Source organism: Gasterosteus aculeatus, chromosome 3 (genome assembly GCF_964276395.1).
Source record: "Gasterosteus aculeatus chromosome 3, fGasAcu3.hap1.1, whole genome shotgun sequence".
Lineage (NCBI taxonomy): Eukaryota > Metazoa > Chordata > Actinopteri > Perciformes > Gasterosteidae > Gasterosteus > Gasterosteus aculeatus.
In genome coordinates, this window is record NC_135690.1 from 7,802,270 (window position 1) to 7,818,357 (window position 16,088).

The 16,088-nt window shown below is 44.8% G+C and overlaps 1 protein-coding gene across 1 annotated transcript; it reads left to right on the forward strand.

The window, feature by feature from the left end:
- The first annotated feature begins 907 nt into the window (after positions 1–907).
- klhl24a (kelch-like family member 24a) lies at positions 908–15,737 on the forward strand. Its single transcript, XM_040170527.2, has 8 exons — positions 908–1,166; positions 2,233–2,351; positions 2,463–3,307; positions 4,849–5,033; positions 7,458–7,576; positions 11,530–11,718; positions 12,446–12,634; positions 12,717–15,737. The coding sequence occupies exons 2-8, from the start codon at positions 2,277–2,279 to the stop codon at positions 12,915–12,917; spliced, it is 1,803 nt and encodes a 600-aa protein (XP_040026461.1). The 5' UTR covers positions 908–1,166; positions 2,233–2,276; the 3' UTR covers positions 12,918–15,737.
- Positions 15,738–16,088: the final 351 nt, after the last annotated feature.

Sequence of the window (16,088 nt, forward strand, 5' to 3'; positions counted from 1 at the left end):
CCCTGTCCCCTTTCTACTGTATCACACCAACAAATATCACATCTTCTATTTCTTTGACATTTTGGTATAATTTCCCATTTCCTCGTTCTAATGATCTCGACCTATTGCCTGATCCTTTTCTCCCCCCCTGTATGGGCTGACTCCCACTCGTGGCCTCGGGTTACAGTGTTTTTGTTCTGTGGAAGTTGAGGAGCAGGTGCCCATTACAAGCTGCCTCTGGCAGTATTCTCTTATCTTATTATGGTCGGCCGGGCATGAAAAGAATGCGTGTAGGCTACGTTTTGAAATGTTTGCATACAGTTTACTGTCGTGTGATAAGTGAAGGGTTGCCTCCCCCCTTCCCTCCCCCGCAGCCGCACGCACGCACGAAACCGTGCCAACTGTCCTTGTGATGTGGGGCAGACGACTTACTATCAGGAACCCAGTCGGAAGTTCTCTGGAATATTTTGCAACACCGTGTAGACGTTGTGACGTCATTTGTTCCAGCTCAGTATTTCTCCCTCCCCCCTCACCTGGAAAAAATCCACCTTGTGGGCCTCGTTATATCCGGTGTATTTTCTCGCATCCCCGGGATACGTCCAGCTGTTTGCTGTTGTGCGTGTTGTTTGTCCCGCTGGCCACGTGACCTGCACTTATTTATCCCTGAAGCTGTGGGTCTGTACAATGTATTGTTACTGCCATCGTAGTGTGTGTGGGGGGGGGGAGATTACGTCACAACACTGGAATCGTTTCGCTCGTGTTGCTCAACCGACGTTGCTTCTTGTTTTGAACTTTTTTCCTGCAGCAGTTTGTTTGCAAACAAAGAACAGCCACGTGGAGAGCCGGTGGCGCTTGGGAAATGCTGTTTCTCAACGAGCGAAAACGTACGAGACAACAAACGCATGAACTCTGTTTCCCACAATGCACCAGCAGCATCAGCTGAGTGGGCGCAACGGGATTTTTTTTTCTTCAAGTATATATGGCTTGCGTGTTTACTGTTCGCAAGTCAGACCTCTTTCTTACCTAAACGTCAAGATGTCCCGGGAATCTGTCTTATACTTATACTTAACACATATATAGATATAAAGAAAGTATCGATTAACTACTACAAGACTGATTTTTCACCATCACTTTTTGTCGTCTACTGTAAAAGAAGAGGACGCTTCGTCTGGTAACTCCTGCAGAAGGTAACACTTTCTACAACAAAGGACGTTGTGAATTGGTTTGTGAGAACTTGAATTATTTCATGGTATCTGAGATCTGAGATTTTGTCGCAATGTGTTGACTTAAGCAGCGGCTAAGCTCGTGTTTATGCCATTATGTTTCTGAGGGCTGTTGGTTGGCGAGAGGCTCCTTTGTCTAATCCGCCGACAACACAGGGTCCTCTCAGCAACACACATGTGTATTCCACGGGATTGTCTACAGAATTGTTTACAGAAAAATAATATATTTAAATATTTTTCTTCATTTTTTTAAACGTCATCTAAACAAAAACAACAACATCAGTGTGCATGGCACGTGACAGATTTCCTCACACACCACTTGCAATTTCAACTGTATTTCACATGGCAGCAGCAAAAACTAAAGTTTGACTAAAAGAGAATGCAATCAAATATTCCATGTTATTGTTTATTTTTAGACTTTCTCGTTGGACTCGTCCTCAGTGAGCATTCGTCACAAAGCAATTCCCTCTGTGCAGTTTCCTCTGACTAAACCTGTCCTCTGATCCAACGTCACATGACTCCAAAGAGCTGCTGCTGCGGGAAATAAAAATAACCTGAGATAAATGACCTCACAGGAGGAAAGGGCAGACCCGCCGGCAACATAAATAGTTTGACATCAAGACATCCACGTTTAATATAATGTTCTTCAAGGACATCAGCGTTCTGTTCTTAATACACACACATTTTTGGTGGATGTGAATAGAGTACACCTCATGAAGGGTAATTGTTGGCGGATGTCGTCAGGCTATTTGTTGGACTACAACAGAAAATGTAACTCGAGATCATCGGCATCACTTTTCTTTAACGCCGTGAGCAGAAACCCATTCTGTGACCCACTTCTGCACACGTGCTTCGTGGCTGCGCTCTGGGACTCTGTTGTTTGTCTCTGGTGGATGTTCTCTATTCGTACTACAGTGATGCAATTAGGCTGCTGACTGTTCCCTCCTACATCCTGATAGGATGCCATGATAATCAAAATGGAATAATGCCCTGGTGTAATAATGCCGAACTGCCTGCTCTCCAACTTCAGCTCATCTTGAAGTCTAGAGAAGGTCCACGTCGAAGGCGGCAGCCATGGTGTTGATTCTGGGCAGAAGGATGATCCGAGAGGAATCCGAGATAAGAGACTCGCCAGCTGTCAAACGCAAGGTGCCCTCAACGCTTTCCATCTTGCGGCTTTTGCCTCAACTGACTTCATTTGGGGGGAAAAAAACAAAAAAAAAAACACATTACATTAATACATGTTGTTTGTCTTCTCAGGTGTTTGAGGTTGACCCCAAAACGTTAGCCAGCCAGGACTTCTTGGACTTCTGCTCTGGCTCATCCCACTCGGACGGCATCCTGCAGGTGTTCAATGAGTTCCGCGACTGCCGCCTGTTCACCGATGTGGTCATCAGCGTGCAGGGCCGGGAGTTCCCGTGCCACCGCGCCGTGCTCTCAGCCTGCTCCTCCTACTTCCGAGCCATGTTCTGCAACGACCACCGCGAGAGCCGCGAGATGCTGGTCGAGATCAACGGCATCCTGGCCGAGGCCATGGACTCCTTCCTCGCCTACGTCTACACCGGCCGCGCCAAGATCACCACGGAAAACGTCCAGTTCCTTCTCGAGACCTCCAGCCTCTTCCAGATCTACACGCTGCGCGACGCTTGCGCCAAGTTCCTGGAGGACCAGCTGGACCCTTGCAACTGCCTGGGCATCCAGCACTTCGCCGACACGCACTCCCTGAAGCAACTGGCCGGCCGCTGCCGCAGTTACGCGCTGGCCAACTTCTCCGAGGTGGCGCAGCACGAAGAGTTCCTCGGCCTGCGCAAGGAACAGCTGGAGGAGTACACCGCCAGCGACGAGCTGTCCATCGGGAAGGAGGAGGTGGTGTTTGAGGCGGTGATGAGATGGGTGTACCACAGCGTGGAGCAAAGAAAGCCCATGCTGAAGGCCCTGCTGCACAACGTGCGCCTGCCCCTCCTGCACCCAAACTACTTCGTCCAGACGGTGGAGGGAGACCAGCTCATCCAGAATGCCCCCGAGTGCTACCTGCTCCTCCACGAGGCCAGACGCTACCACGTGCTGGGGAACGAGATGATGTCACCGAGAACTCGTCCACGCAGGTAACTGAAATGTCGACCGGCCGGCTATGAGGACGGCGGCGGCCAATAATTGTTATCTACAAAGGAAACAGAGACTGGTGGTTCCACTGGTTTTTTGGCATGTGGAAGTGGCGCAACGTATTGGTTAGATTTTCTTTTCAGCTAGTATTTGTTGTCGGGTTAAAGAAAACCTCCAACACTGTGATGACAGAGATAAGGGAGAGAAAAAAAAAGAACAGCAACAACACGGCTGTCAAGCAGCTCATTGATATTAAACCCCACATTGTGTAGCTAAAGGTTAGAACTTGTGTATGAACTTTGTGCTCCCGGCAGTGTTGTTGTTGCCTGTGTGTGTGTGTGTGTGTGTGTGTGTGTGTGTGTGTGTGTGTGTGTGTGTGTGTGTGTGTGTGTGAGAGAGACACACAGGGAGTGTTATTGTACTGAGCAGAAGTGTGTGTGTCATTGAGTGCGCGGTGTTATGCGAACTTATTTAGAAACGATAATGAGGAGGCAAGGCATGTTGCTGCACAGACCGGTTGGCAGGAAAGAAAAAATTGAGATATGTGATATAAGAAATGGCAATCTTGAAATGTTGAGTGTTGTTATCAGTGTAACTCAATCTGTTCTGTCCCAGAGTGTCTGCACCTGTTCACCTTTTGACCCGTCTTCCAAATGTTCTTCCATTGTCCGTGTTATTTTAGTTTGCCAACTTGGATGAGACAAAGTAGTCTTTGATCGAGGACAAAAGTTGGTGCTGACTGAAAGCGTACAGATGAGATACAAACCGGGCCATATGGTAGCCTGCTGCAACACAAACAACAGAGCAGCTGCCTTTGTGTGTCAGCCAACTGACAACAGGGCCAGTTGTCGGTTATTAAGGCTGCCTGGCGTGTATTTCAGGTGTGTTGTGTCAGTATCCGGGCAGATCGGTCCAGATCGGCGAGCCAATCAGACAGTTAGTGGCAGTCAGCTTTGTTTGCCCCGAGGGCCGAATCCGCTCCTGCTCAAAACACGTGCCTGGTTCTCCCCTTTCTGTGTCTGCACCTGCCTTTCCTCTTCTCGATAGGCCTCTACATCACAACTTGTGACACATAAACACACGCGTGTGAAGCGGCAATGCTCCTGCGCATGTCTGAAACCGCTCGAATCTCCCAACCTGGCGAAAAGTGTACATTGGGATCCAGAATGTGGTGGATATATCATCACTGTTTTAGACCGGCACAAAAGATAAGCTGTAGTTAATTAGCTCCCCCAAGGAAATGTGGTCATTTGTGTCGCCAGTGTTGAACAGCCAAATAGGAAAGCTTTGTGATCATGGAAACTCCGCCGAGGCCTGGTCTCAAGAGTGTTTTGTTGTATTGATTAATGCTTTCATTGTGAACTGAACTTTGAGATAAAGGAAGCCATTCATGTGGGAACCACCTCTCTGTCACACATTTTTCACCGCCTGTAATTAGAAATCCCTCAAAGGGTCGACGTGTGTATGTTTATACTCCATAACCTCTTCTGTTGGCTGCAGATCCAGTGTGTTTTAATCCGATTTTCCGTGCCTGTTGTCACAGGTCGACTGGCTACTCCGAGGTGATCGTGGTGGTGGGGGGTTGTGAGAGAGTGGGGGGCTTCAACCTGCCCTACACTGAATGCTATGAGCCAGTCACAGGGGAGTGGAAATCGCTGGCCAAACTGCCCGAGTTCACCAAGTCGGAGTACGCCGTCTGCGCCCTGCGCAACGACATTCTGGTGTCAGGTAAGACAATTCCGTTTCTCTTGATTTAACCAAAAGTAAATACACAGGGACACTCAGGAAACATGGCCAGCGTCTTTTTGGGGCTTGGCTTGCCATCTAAATCCCAAGTGTAGTGGCAGGAAAAGGCCACCGTGGCTATTTGCGCATTGTTATTCTTACAGCGACAGCCCGATGGAGTTGAAGGAAAATATGAGAACAACATCTGGCTGCACTGCCGGGTCAGCGCTGAGAAAGCCCAGCTCAGTCTTCCTCTCCCACTGTTGGCCCGTGTATCGAGGTCACCACTGTTTACCACGGTTCAGCGGCTTTCTAGGCTATTCTGTATGCAACGTTTAACATTCCCTTTTTAGATTTGATCCTGCGATTAGCTTGGAATCAACTTAATTACGAGGTATGTTATGCTGACTGGCTCTCGGCAAAGCTGCTGACACTTGAGCCGTAATAAAAGACACGAGTGTCACATCTTTCATTTTAACTGATGAGGTCACAGTAAAGGTAGCTGCTGAAACCAACATATGTGCTACAGGTCTCATATGGTTGCTTTTTTTGGGAGGGAAATATGGACTAACAACAGAGTCCATATGGGTCTGCGGGGGACGGGCTGCGATACCCTAGCTGGCAGTTGAAAGGTTTAGAGAAGAGGAAAAGGGAAGAAGACGTAGAGAACCCCCCCGCCCCCCCCCTCCCCCCCCCATCCGTCCTCCCCCCCCCCTTCTGTAAAGAGTGAGCAGTGTTTCGCATTTTTACGCTCTCGCTCTGCCAAATCCTCGCGTATCGTTTCCTCCTCAAGCGCTGCCTGACAATGTGGGGACGGCCCTCGTCCTTCTTTCCTGCTGCGTCTCTGTCGGACCCAGAGTGAGCGTTGGGTTACTAGCGTCGCCACAATACTACTACTGCTATATATACTACTAATACTACTACATCTCAGACCTCAGATTGATAACTTGAAAACGATTTATATTTAATATAATTATTGATACCACAGAGTAAAATGGACAAAATGGATAATTATCCATATATATATATATATAGATGCGTTGTTATTTTTGACCATTAAACACCATTTGCTACATATTTGGATAATCTTTTGTCAGCTGACAGCCTCGCGGAGGGCCGCACGTCATAGTCACAAGCAGCATAACTTCACTAGTTGCCTTTTGAGACAACAGAAATGTTGGAAAAACACTGAACTTGATAGTTTGCATTCGCAGTGAAACTGCATAGAACTTTAACCAATGTGTAACTCTCACAAAGGTTTCACATCACAAGACACTGCAGTTTGTTCTCTGAACAGCACCGACTTGCAGCAGACGTAAAAGTCTTTCCTAAACGCCTCAGGGTTCTTTCACTATTAGACGGATTAGATTTGCTTGCATGTGAATAAAGAAGAGGCATGTGGAGCTTTGTATGCACCGGCAGGTTTTCTTTATGCATGTTCCATTGCTGCATATAACGACCCACAAAGGTTCTGAAAAGCCAGCAGATACCTGCCACCGAATCTAGTAACAGTGCTGTGGGCAGTTTTCACCTACTTACATTTCGGATATCAGATTTTTTTCTATCATCCACAGTAAAAAGTTAGCTTGTGCCACACATTTTATTCTTAGAAGATTTGCTGGGATGTTCCCTCCATCTGCGTGTGTGTGTGTGTGTGTGTGTGTGTGTGTGTGTGTGTGTGTGTGTGTGTGTGTGTGTGTGTGTGTGTGTGTGTGTGTGTGTGTGTGTGTGTGTATATTTAGTGGTGGGGGGTTATTAAGAGAGAGGGCACATGTCAGGGCTTGTTACAAATGTACCTGGATCCCACTGTAATCTGGTCAGGGAGCTGTTATTATTCCCAAAAACATTTTTGCAATGACTCTTTTGCTAGAGACGACAGATTAGACACTCAGTTATACTGCAGGACCAGTAGTCACGGTGTGTTTGCTTTAGAACAATTTCAAAAGACATTGCTGAACTTGAAATTGAACATGATACTGTGTGTGTGTGTGTGTGTGTGTGTGTGTGTGTGTGTGTGTGTGTGTGTGTGTGTGTGTGTGTGTGTGTGTGTGTAATGAAACCCTTTATTTACTCAGGCCAAAGTCAGACACTTACAACTTTGCCCCAGTTAGAATTATTACTTTGAAATAAACACACAAAGCCGGCTGATCACTGAAAGAAGCTCTTGTTTATTTAAGAATGTTCATTTAGAAAGAATTAACTTAATGACAAATGACAGCAATAACAGTCTATTTCATCATCAAGTGCTAAATAATACATATATTGTGCTGCAAATAGTTGTCACTATTGTCCTGAGTGTGAACTGTTGTCTGGCATGTTTGCCCCCCGTATCCATTCTTCTTTTTTGTCTTTTATTTATTTGTATTTCTTTCACACACACACACACACACACACACAGCAGATAAAGCACGGTTCTGTTTCTTCTAGGTGGCCGTATCAACAGCAGGGACGTGTGGATGTACAACTCCCAGCTCAACCTGTGGATCCGAGTGGCTTCTCTTAACAAAGGCCGCTGGAGACACAAGATGGGCATCCTGCTGGGCAAGGTAAGGAGCCAGATTCATGCACATGCCCAGGAGTGTGATCTGCTTATTGATCTCTCTTGTACCAGCCATCCTGTTGACAGTCCGGCAGTGTGGATGTGTAATAAGCTGGCCGCTTACGGTTACATTCACCTACAACCCAGCAAACCGTTTCAGTCACTGATCATCCTCCGTGTTTTGTCTCTGAAGGCCCTGTGATGACAAGGATCAGTGTCATAATATTTGTGTGTGTTACACCTCCTTTTACTGCCCCAGGGTTTGACTGGTGCGTGCTTGTCTCGCACATCCTGGAATAGTCGCATAGTCAACCGAAAGGAGGAAGTTTGCCTTTATTTAAAAGTGGCATATAAAGAAGTTGCTTTGCTGTTTACCCGACACATGGAAAAATAGCTCACTCCTCGATCACTGCCTCTACTCTTGAGCTGTTCCTATTCAGTCTCCGGTAAGGCCGGGCGGACATTCTTGTCGGGGTGAAAAGGAGTTTAATTGGCCTGTGTCAGCATTTCCAGTTCGAGGACCAGCTTAGTCCACTTGCTCATATTACGCTCCATATGTCTCTGAGCAATCCCATCAGCCTGGAGCGGCAGCGCACAGCTGTGAACTCTGATAAACACACGCTGGGTTTGCATATGTAGCACATTTACTCTGTAAATTATATTTATTTGTGGTTGTTAAAACCGCTTTAACCGCTGCAGCTATGTTGCTGTGCGCCTCGTCAAAGGTTCCTGAACTGCAAAGATCTGTTAGAGAGAGAGAAGTGCAGAGAAAAACAACCGTGAAGTATCTTGGTTGAAGCAGGGAGGACTCGGCTCACACAACTCAAGTGTGTGCTGGAGACGGCGCCTCAAAAGCATGTGCAGAATATTCTTGGAAAGCTTTGGGCTGAAACGGCGCTTTGTTTACTCTGACAGGAAGGGCCTGAATCATGTGCAGCATTTCTAAAAAACAAAGTTAAAAAATCAGATCATTTGTCTGTGTCGCATTTTCTCAAACAACAAGCGAAATGCTCGGTTGCCACAGAAACACACATGCACGCATTTAAAACTACACAGCGGTGCTCCACGGCGGTGATGTAACCCGCTGGAGGGTTTCACTCTGACTGTGGAAGTGATTTACTCCAAAGTGAGTCATGGAGTCAAATGGTCATTTAACTTGATTTTAAAAGTTCTAGAATGACGACACTACACTTGGGTCAAAGGGCAACATGGCGGCTGAACTGGTTAAGCATCACACGCAACATGGAAGCAGAAATGCATCTATAGTTTCTTGATAAGCTCGTTCTTCTGAGATGTTAAATCCCAGGAGAAGCTATTGTCCACCGTTTCCTGTTTCTGCCCCGAACACGTGGGTTCGCCTTCCGCTTCTCATATTTCTTCTTTGTTTCATTCTGTTTTAGATCATCTTTATTTTGAGCCTTATCTCTGAGACTTCTTTGTTGTCGATGGTTTTTTTTTTACAGATACTAATCGTCGTGTTTAGATTACATTACATTCCTTCGCCTATCTCAAAAGTCTCTTTTAAGATCTATCTCTGTGTTGCTGTTTTTTTCTTTTTCTTTTCTTTGTCAATTTTCCTCAGAATTCAGGTTCCTCCTCCTCCTCCTCCTCCTCCTCAGTCATTTCCTTGTTCTCTCTGTAATTACCCCGTCTGAAGAGCAGCACGGCTGAGTTTAGTAAGCAGACCTGTGTAATAAGCATGTATTCACGTTCATGCTTACACGCAAATATCTCAACTCTGACATTTACATTCAGTTGACAACCCCCTGTTTTTGCTTTTTACACACAGTTCTCTGTGTCCTGTGATTCTGTGATGTCCTGTTGGACTGGTTGTGTTTTCTTAGAATAGAAGCAAAAATACATTTCTTCTCCTCTCCTCGTCATAATATTGCTCCCCTTTATCTTTGTGTGTCGTGCACTCTCCATTTCTCTCCCCATCACACTCTTATACTTTTCATTTCTTATACTTATAATTTTTCGTGTGTGTGTGTGTGTGTATGTATGTATATATATCTATATATATATATAGATATATATATATCTATATATATATAATATATTTGTAAATATTATATTTTCCCCTTAATGTCTTGTGTGTGTCTCTCAGATCTGCACACTCAATCACTCGGCACGTCATGTTTGAACGCGGCCATAAAGTAAGCCATATATGTGCTATCTGGGTAGATAGCAAGCGTGTCCTCAGATAGCCACGAATCATGTTTACTCCGTGCGCCACATACCGGCCCAGAGAACGTGCTGCCATCGTAGAGATAATGCTGAGAGAGTTACACAGTGGTGAGCGCACAGAGACAAGCGGGATCCAGTGCCCCCCACACCCCCCCTTAGCAAGCTAGTGTCTGGTCAGCTTGCTAAGGGGGGGTGGGAGGGAATGTTTCTGATTCACCTTTATTGTCCCCGTGGCTCTGGGTAATCCACAGCCTTCACTGTGGACACTTCCCTTTGGTTCCTTTGTCTCCGTCTCAGCTGTACTTTGACAACTGTTGAAGACTCAGTCGCCGAACCTTTGAGGCGTGCAGCTGTCTGTCTTCAGTCCTCCCATGCGTGCTCCGTTTTTGGCAACAAACTGCATTTCCGTTTGCTATCAGCTCAATCAACTGCAACACAGTACGACAATGAACGCACTTCATTTGGTCTATGGGCCTTATAATTTGGCTGGTGTTGTCATCAAAAAAACGCCTGAGCATCAACATTTCTAAACCGGCCGTGTGAGATACAGGAGAAGGAAGGGACAGGTCTATTTTCTGTTTCAACTTGTCAGTTAAAGCCGGTCGGTTAGCGCAGGTGTTTAATGCAAACAGCTGCATCCACTTCCACCTTTATGTTTCCCATTTCTCGCTTCTTCTTTCTTTGTTTGTCTCGCTCTTGTTCCTCCCCCCTCTCCCTCGCGCGCTATCCTCTGTTCTTGTTTATGCTTCAGAGACAGGAACAGCCCGAAGCGTTTTTTGTTTTGTAAGACCTGTCTGCTGACGAGCGATGCTGCGTTCGCCTGTCAGCAGACAGGCAGACTGATCTCCGTTCAGTTACTCAGTAGGAGTTTACAATAAATCAGTAACTTCCGCCAGGTTTTTATCACTCACTAATGCTCATGTTCCCAATTATCGTTTTCTTTTATTAACAAAACCCACCAGTTAATAATCTTTAGCCTCCAGTAAAGCTTTTTTTTTTTAACTATTAATGAGTCAGTTTGACTTTTCAAGAAAATGGCTTGGGACGGCTTCTAATCAACCCGACCTGGACATCCTATCTATTGACTGGTAATAGTATTTTGAATTGTTAATCATAATGGGGATTAACAGATTATGACTAGATTCGATACATTTAGAAAGCTCTAATGATTCCCAATGGGGACACACATTTGTTACAAAATCACCTCGTACTCAAACAAGTAAGGCAATCCCTTCACATTACAAGACAATTATTAAAATTACCACCACAAGAGACACTTGATTAACAGCTAAAAGATGTTACATCTAAAGGCCGAACCAAGAAGGGTTTAAAATATATATTAAAAAAATAATTTGGTGCCTGTTCCCTCGGTGGCCTTTAGTGAGCGTGTTGTGAGGCCATTTCTGAGCGCGACGCTCTGATCGTCTCACTGATCCTGTTGTCAGTCACGTGAAGTGATGCTGCCCCCCAGCAGAGCACGGCATGAATCAAGATTCCCTGATTTCTTCCTGCGGATATCAAAGGATCACAGCCTTGACTGAGCCTCTTTAAGTACAAACCTCAAAAGTTCAAGGTTCGTAAATGTGCTGGCGTCCAGATCAGTGCGCCATCGTTCCCCTGCACCTGACACAGTGCAGATACCTGCTGAGCTTGAGTACAAAGCCCCTCTCTCTTAGTAATTGTGTCTTTGTGTACACGCTCTGTGTAAAACGGGTTGCTCCGAGCTACCAATCTCAACTCCTCCTCTAATCCATTTGCGCGTCTTCCCCAAAGGTCTACGCCGTCGGCGGCTACGATGGCCACAACCGCCTAAGTAGCGTGGAGTGCTACGACTCCTTCTCCAACCGCTGGACGGAGGTGGCTCCCATGACGGAGGCGGTGAGCTCTCCGGCCGTGGCCAGCTGTGCCGGCAAGCTCTTTGTCATAGGAGGAGGACCCGACGACGACACCTGTTCAGACAAGGTGGGAAACGGATGCGTGCACCCCAGAGCACCCGCGTGGAGGTGGTAAAACTTTGTTTGTCTGCCTGACTAATAACTCCACCTGCCAGTTTCAACACTGGTATTTATTTAAATTAGTCCGTGCTTACAAATTCCAGGCGCATGTTTCTTCTCTGTAAAAGCTTTTGGAAATATTTATTGTATGTGTACAGTTTTGGCTCACAGTATTGACATATTTTAGATGAATGACAATTGGGTTACAAGCTTCCTGGATCAGCAAATATTTTAACTTTGAGATCAGAACTTGACAAGCTACCCAGGAAATGATGTTTGACCTGGCAAGCATGTTGCTGATGTTAACTGGGGGAAGTTTGCCAGCACTCTTCTTCCATATAACAGCTGATATGCTTTGTTTGCGCAGGCTCGTAAACAAGTACTACAGCTACAGTGGCATTCCGATAAGCGCTAACTCAGCATGGCTGACTAGATCTACATCTTCAAAGAGGTCATGCTGGCTCCAGTTTTCCTAAAGTTAAAAATCTCCTTTAGAGGCAGCATCCACGTCCACGGCTATTTTGAACAGAATGTGGGTGAGAGAATGCTGGGATTGAATGCAAAACCGCAGTGAAGCTGCAGTCTGCCCACAGAATTTTTTTTTCCCATTCTACAACCACCACGTGGAGTCCATTGTCTTCTTTCTCCTGCCACAATAAAACACAACTAACCGACTACATGTAACCGTGTGTCAGGTTCAGTGCTACGACCCGGAGACGGACTCTTGGTTGCTGCGGGCCAACATCCCCATCGCCAAGCGCTGCATCACAGCGGTGTCCCTCAACAACCTGATCTACGTGTCCGGTGGTCTCACCAAGTCCATATTCTGCTACGACCCCGCGGAGGACTACTGGATGCACGTGGTCCACACCTTCAACAAACAGGTAAAGCATTAAATCCACATCCCCCTGAGGATCACGCTGTTTGAACCCTTCCGGAGTTCACCGCTCGTCCGTCTCCCCGCAGGAGAGCTGCGGCATGTCGGTGTGCAACGGCAAGATCTTCATCCTGGGCGGCAGAGGGGAAAACGGCGAGGCGTCGGACAGCATCCTGTGCTACGACCCGTCGACGGGCATCATCACCGGAGTGGCGGCGATGCCGCGGCCCATCTCTTACCACGGCTGTGTCACCATCCACCGCTACAACGACAAGCACAGCAAGCGCTGAGCCAGAGCAAGCACAACACACACACACACACACGCACACACACACACACACACACGCACACACACACGCACACAAACAGAATTCCACCCGTCTTTATAACGGGCATATTAAGTTGCTCAGTTCACAGCAGCTCACTTACAGTCTCCCAGCATCATGTAGCAATACTGTGCTGTGAATCATTTGCAGTTGTGTACCGTGGTTGTGGCATTTCTGTGGAAATGTGGTTTATAATGCTGACGGCTTTAACCTGAGCTCACGTGACGTCAGATCCAAGTGTCACGCGTGCCTTGCAGGAGCAGTAATTGCACAAGTTGGGAAGTAAAGAAACTAATTATAATGGTTTAATCGAGGAAAGATAAGAACATAATAACTATTTGAGTGAAATTGTAATGGGAGTATGACTAGATGATTGAAGGTCTGTTCTTGACATTAGGATCACTTATCTGTGGAAATAATATGATAAAATAAAAGGTAAATGTTGGACGAAAAGCTAATTCGAAAAAGGTTTATTTTACCTCATAAACTCAAGTATTGATACACAAATACATATTTAGGAAAGTTTCTTACTGACAATTAAAGTTAATTGTTTGTTCCCCTAACTACATTTAAATCAATGGATTGAATACTACAGAGGTTTTAATAATTCATTTTATTATTATGGTGATTACATTTGAATTGAACTTGTGCTTTTATTGCTGTGCAAAGTAACCCCACCCTTGGATCTGGGTTACTGATGAGCTGAAATTCATTCGGATAGTGCTATAAACAAAAAAGCGTTAAAAAACAATGGTACAAGAATGAGACAGGAACGAAAAATGGTATGAATCTGTTTTTCACTGGCAGATGAGTGGCCAGGTGAGAAATAACCACATGCCCAATGCACTCCATGCAGATATTTACATACAGCACTTGTAAAGCGCTTGCCTCCGTTTTTTAAACTCTTTTTCTCAAAACTAAAAATGACCTGATCAAAATATGGGAAACCGTTGTTCTTTGACAGAACCAGTGGTTATAAGAAAAAGAGAGCGGAGGCTGTGTCACAATATTGGATTATAGCCACTTTTTGCCCCTTTTTTCCATATCACATCTCATATCACCTAGTTAGTGTCCTATTTAGCTTTATTTTTGATCCACTGAATTACTATTATTAAGCACATTTCTTATTGCTGGCCTTTTAGTTATATTTGTTTGTCTTTTTTTACATCTGGATGTTTACTGTATTATACTTTAGTGTCTATTTAATATCAATGTTGGAGCATTGGCGTTCTGGGATTTGTGGGTGGTGTTGTAGATTTGAGAAGCCTTTTTAGATCAAACTCAAAGACGGCTCAGAATAGACGGTGTGCGTGTATTGTATGCATCTGTGTGACTTTCACAAGTCGGTCTGGATGTGGGAGCTTTGCAACAACTTCTGTTGACCCAAGTTTTCACACAGATGTGTGGCACATCTCACCTGTGCACTTACATGTAAAGGTGTACCTCGAGGGTAACCATAGTTACCGCCGCATGTGCATCTGTGTGTTTACTGGTCCAGTAAGGTGGCGTGTGCAGCACGTCTGCACCTCTGACAAAAAGGGGAGTTAAGAGTTCTGAACAACAAGGACTTTGGATGATGTGGCTGGTGGTCAGTAAAAGTCACATTTTACTCTGGGGGATATTGCTGTGAATATAACTTTTAATGTTTTCTTTGTTTAACTTGTATTTAAATGCCTCTTTTTTGTGTACTTTGACATTTGAATCTGTCAAAAAAGTGATATGATGACATGCTTTTTTTTTTTTTTTTTTTTACTGTATCAGTAAATGTTCTTTGCTTTCATGTGACATATGGAAGACACAGTAAAAGGACCTGCTATGATTTTCCAGCAAAAACTATAGAAAGAGAGAAATGTTGAAAGGGAGTGAGCGAGGTTTCCCTTTCAGGTGAAAAAGGTGAAGATCAGTGCGATCTACTTTTTTGCTGACGAACGCGGTGTACCCGTATAATGCAAAGCATGAGAACATTAATGTAGTGCTTTCGTCTGTCACTCACACTGACAAAAACAGCCGGGGGTAAATCAGCTTAAATCCCCCCCCCCCCCCCCCCCATGCATTTTCTCGAAAGATTCTCGGTCAGAACTTCAACAGAAGTACAGGCTGTGAAGAAAACATTCTCAGATGCCAAAAAGAGAAGGCTGGAGGGGGCAGGAGAGCGGTGAAGCAAAAGAGTGAGATCAATAGAATTTGAGTGTGTGTGTGTGTGTCTGTGATTTCACCGAGTATTTACACATAACATGTTATGTTGATTTTAAGATTTGTATTATTAGTTATGTAGAAGACTTCATAAATCGTTTGCTCTGATAAGATCATTCATTGTTTTTGCCGTTGATTTTTTAAAATGTTTTTCCTGTGTGCTGAGTTCTGGGACCCTCGCATGATCGAAATTAAACCCGAAAGAGCTGAGCATTAAAAGTTAATCGATTTGGATTTTTATGTGAATGCAGATTTAAACCATGGTGGATTTCGTTCTAGCTCAATGGGGACTTTGTTAAATGTCAATGGGTATTTTGCATTTGCGTGCAAGATGGGTGGCTTTAATGTGTTTTTTGCAGAATGCCGCCAGATACGCCTAAATAAACGAAAATGGGGTGGGGAATTAAATTGTACCATTTTTATAAAAACTTTTCTCATTGTATGTATGATTTGATATATTAACACCACTTTCTCCTTGGACGCTATTCTTCTAACTGTGAGAAAACTTTAAAATGTTTGTTATAAGGCAGATTGTGGGCTGTGGTTAAATTTTGTAAGAGAAACATCAATAAAGTTTTCTTTCCATACAAACATTCGTAACCTGTCAGTAAGAAATAGGTTGTTTGAAGATTGCACATACATCCTTCATTGCTTGACACACATTCTACTTAGTATATACATATGCTAGCCTTTAATCTAAACATATTTTTAATCTTTAAAACCTACTATAAATGAGTGAAATCTCAAGAGTGACAATAAACAATTCTTATACTGGATGTGTTGTATGCAGCTGACCCGACCATGACTGGGTGTTCAGAATTTATATATATATAAAGTATCAGCACATTAATCTTCATCATAAAAATGGGATTGTACTAATTGAACCTACAGCACCACCAACCACACTGCAGGTTTTGATGAAGATGAAACAGAAAAGCTACG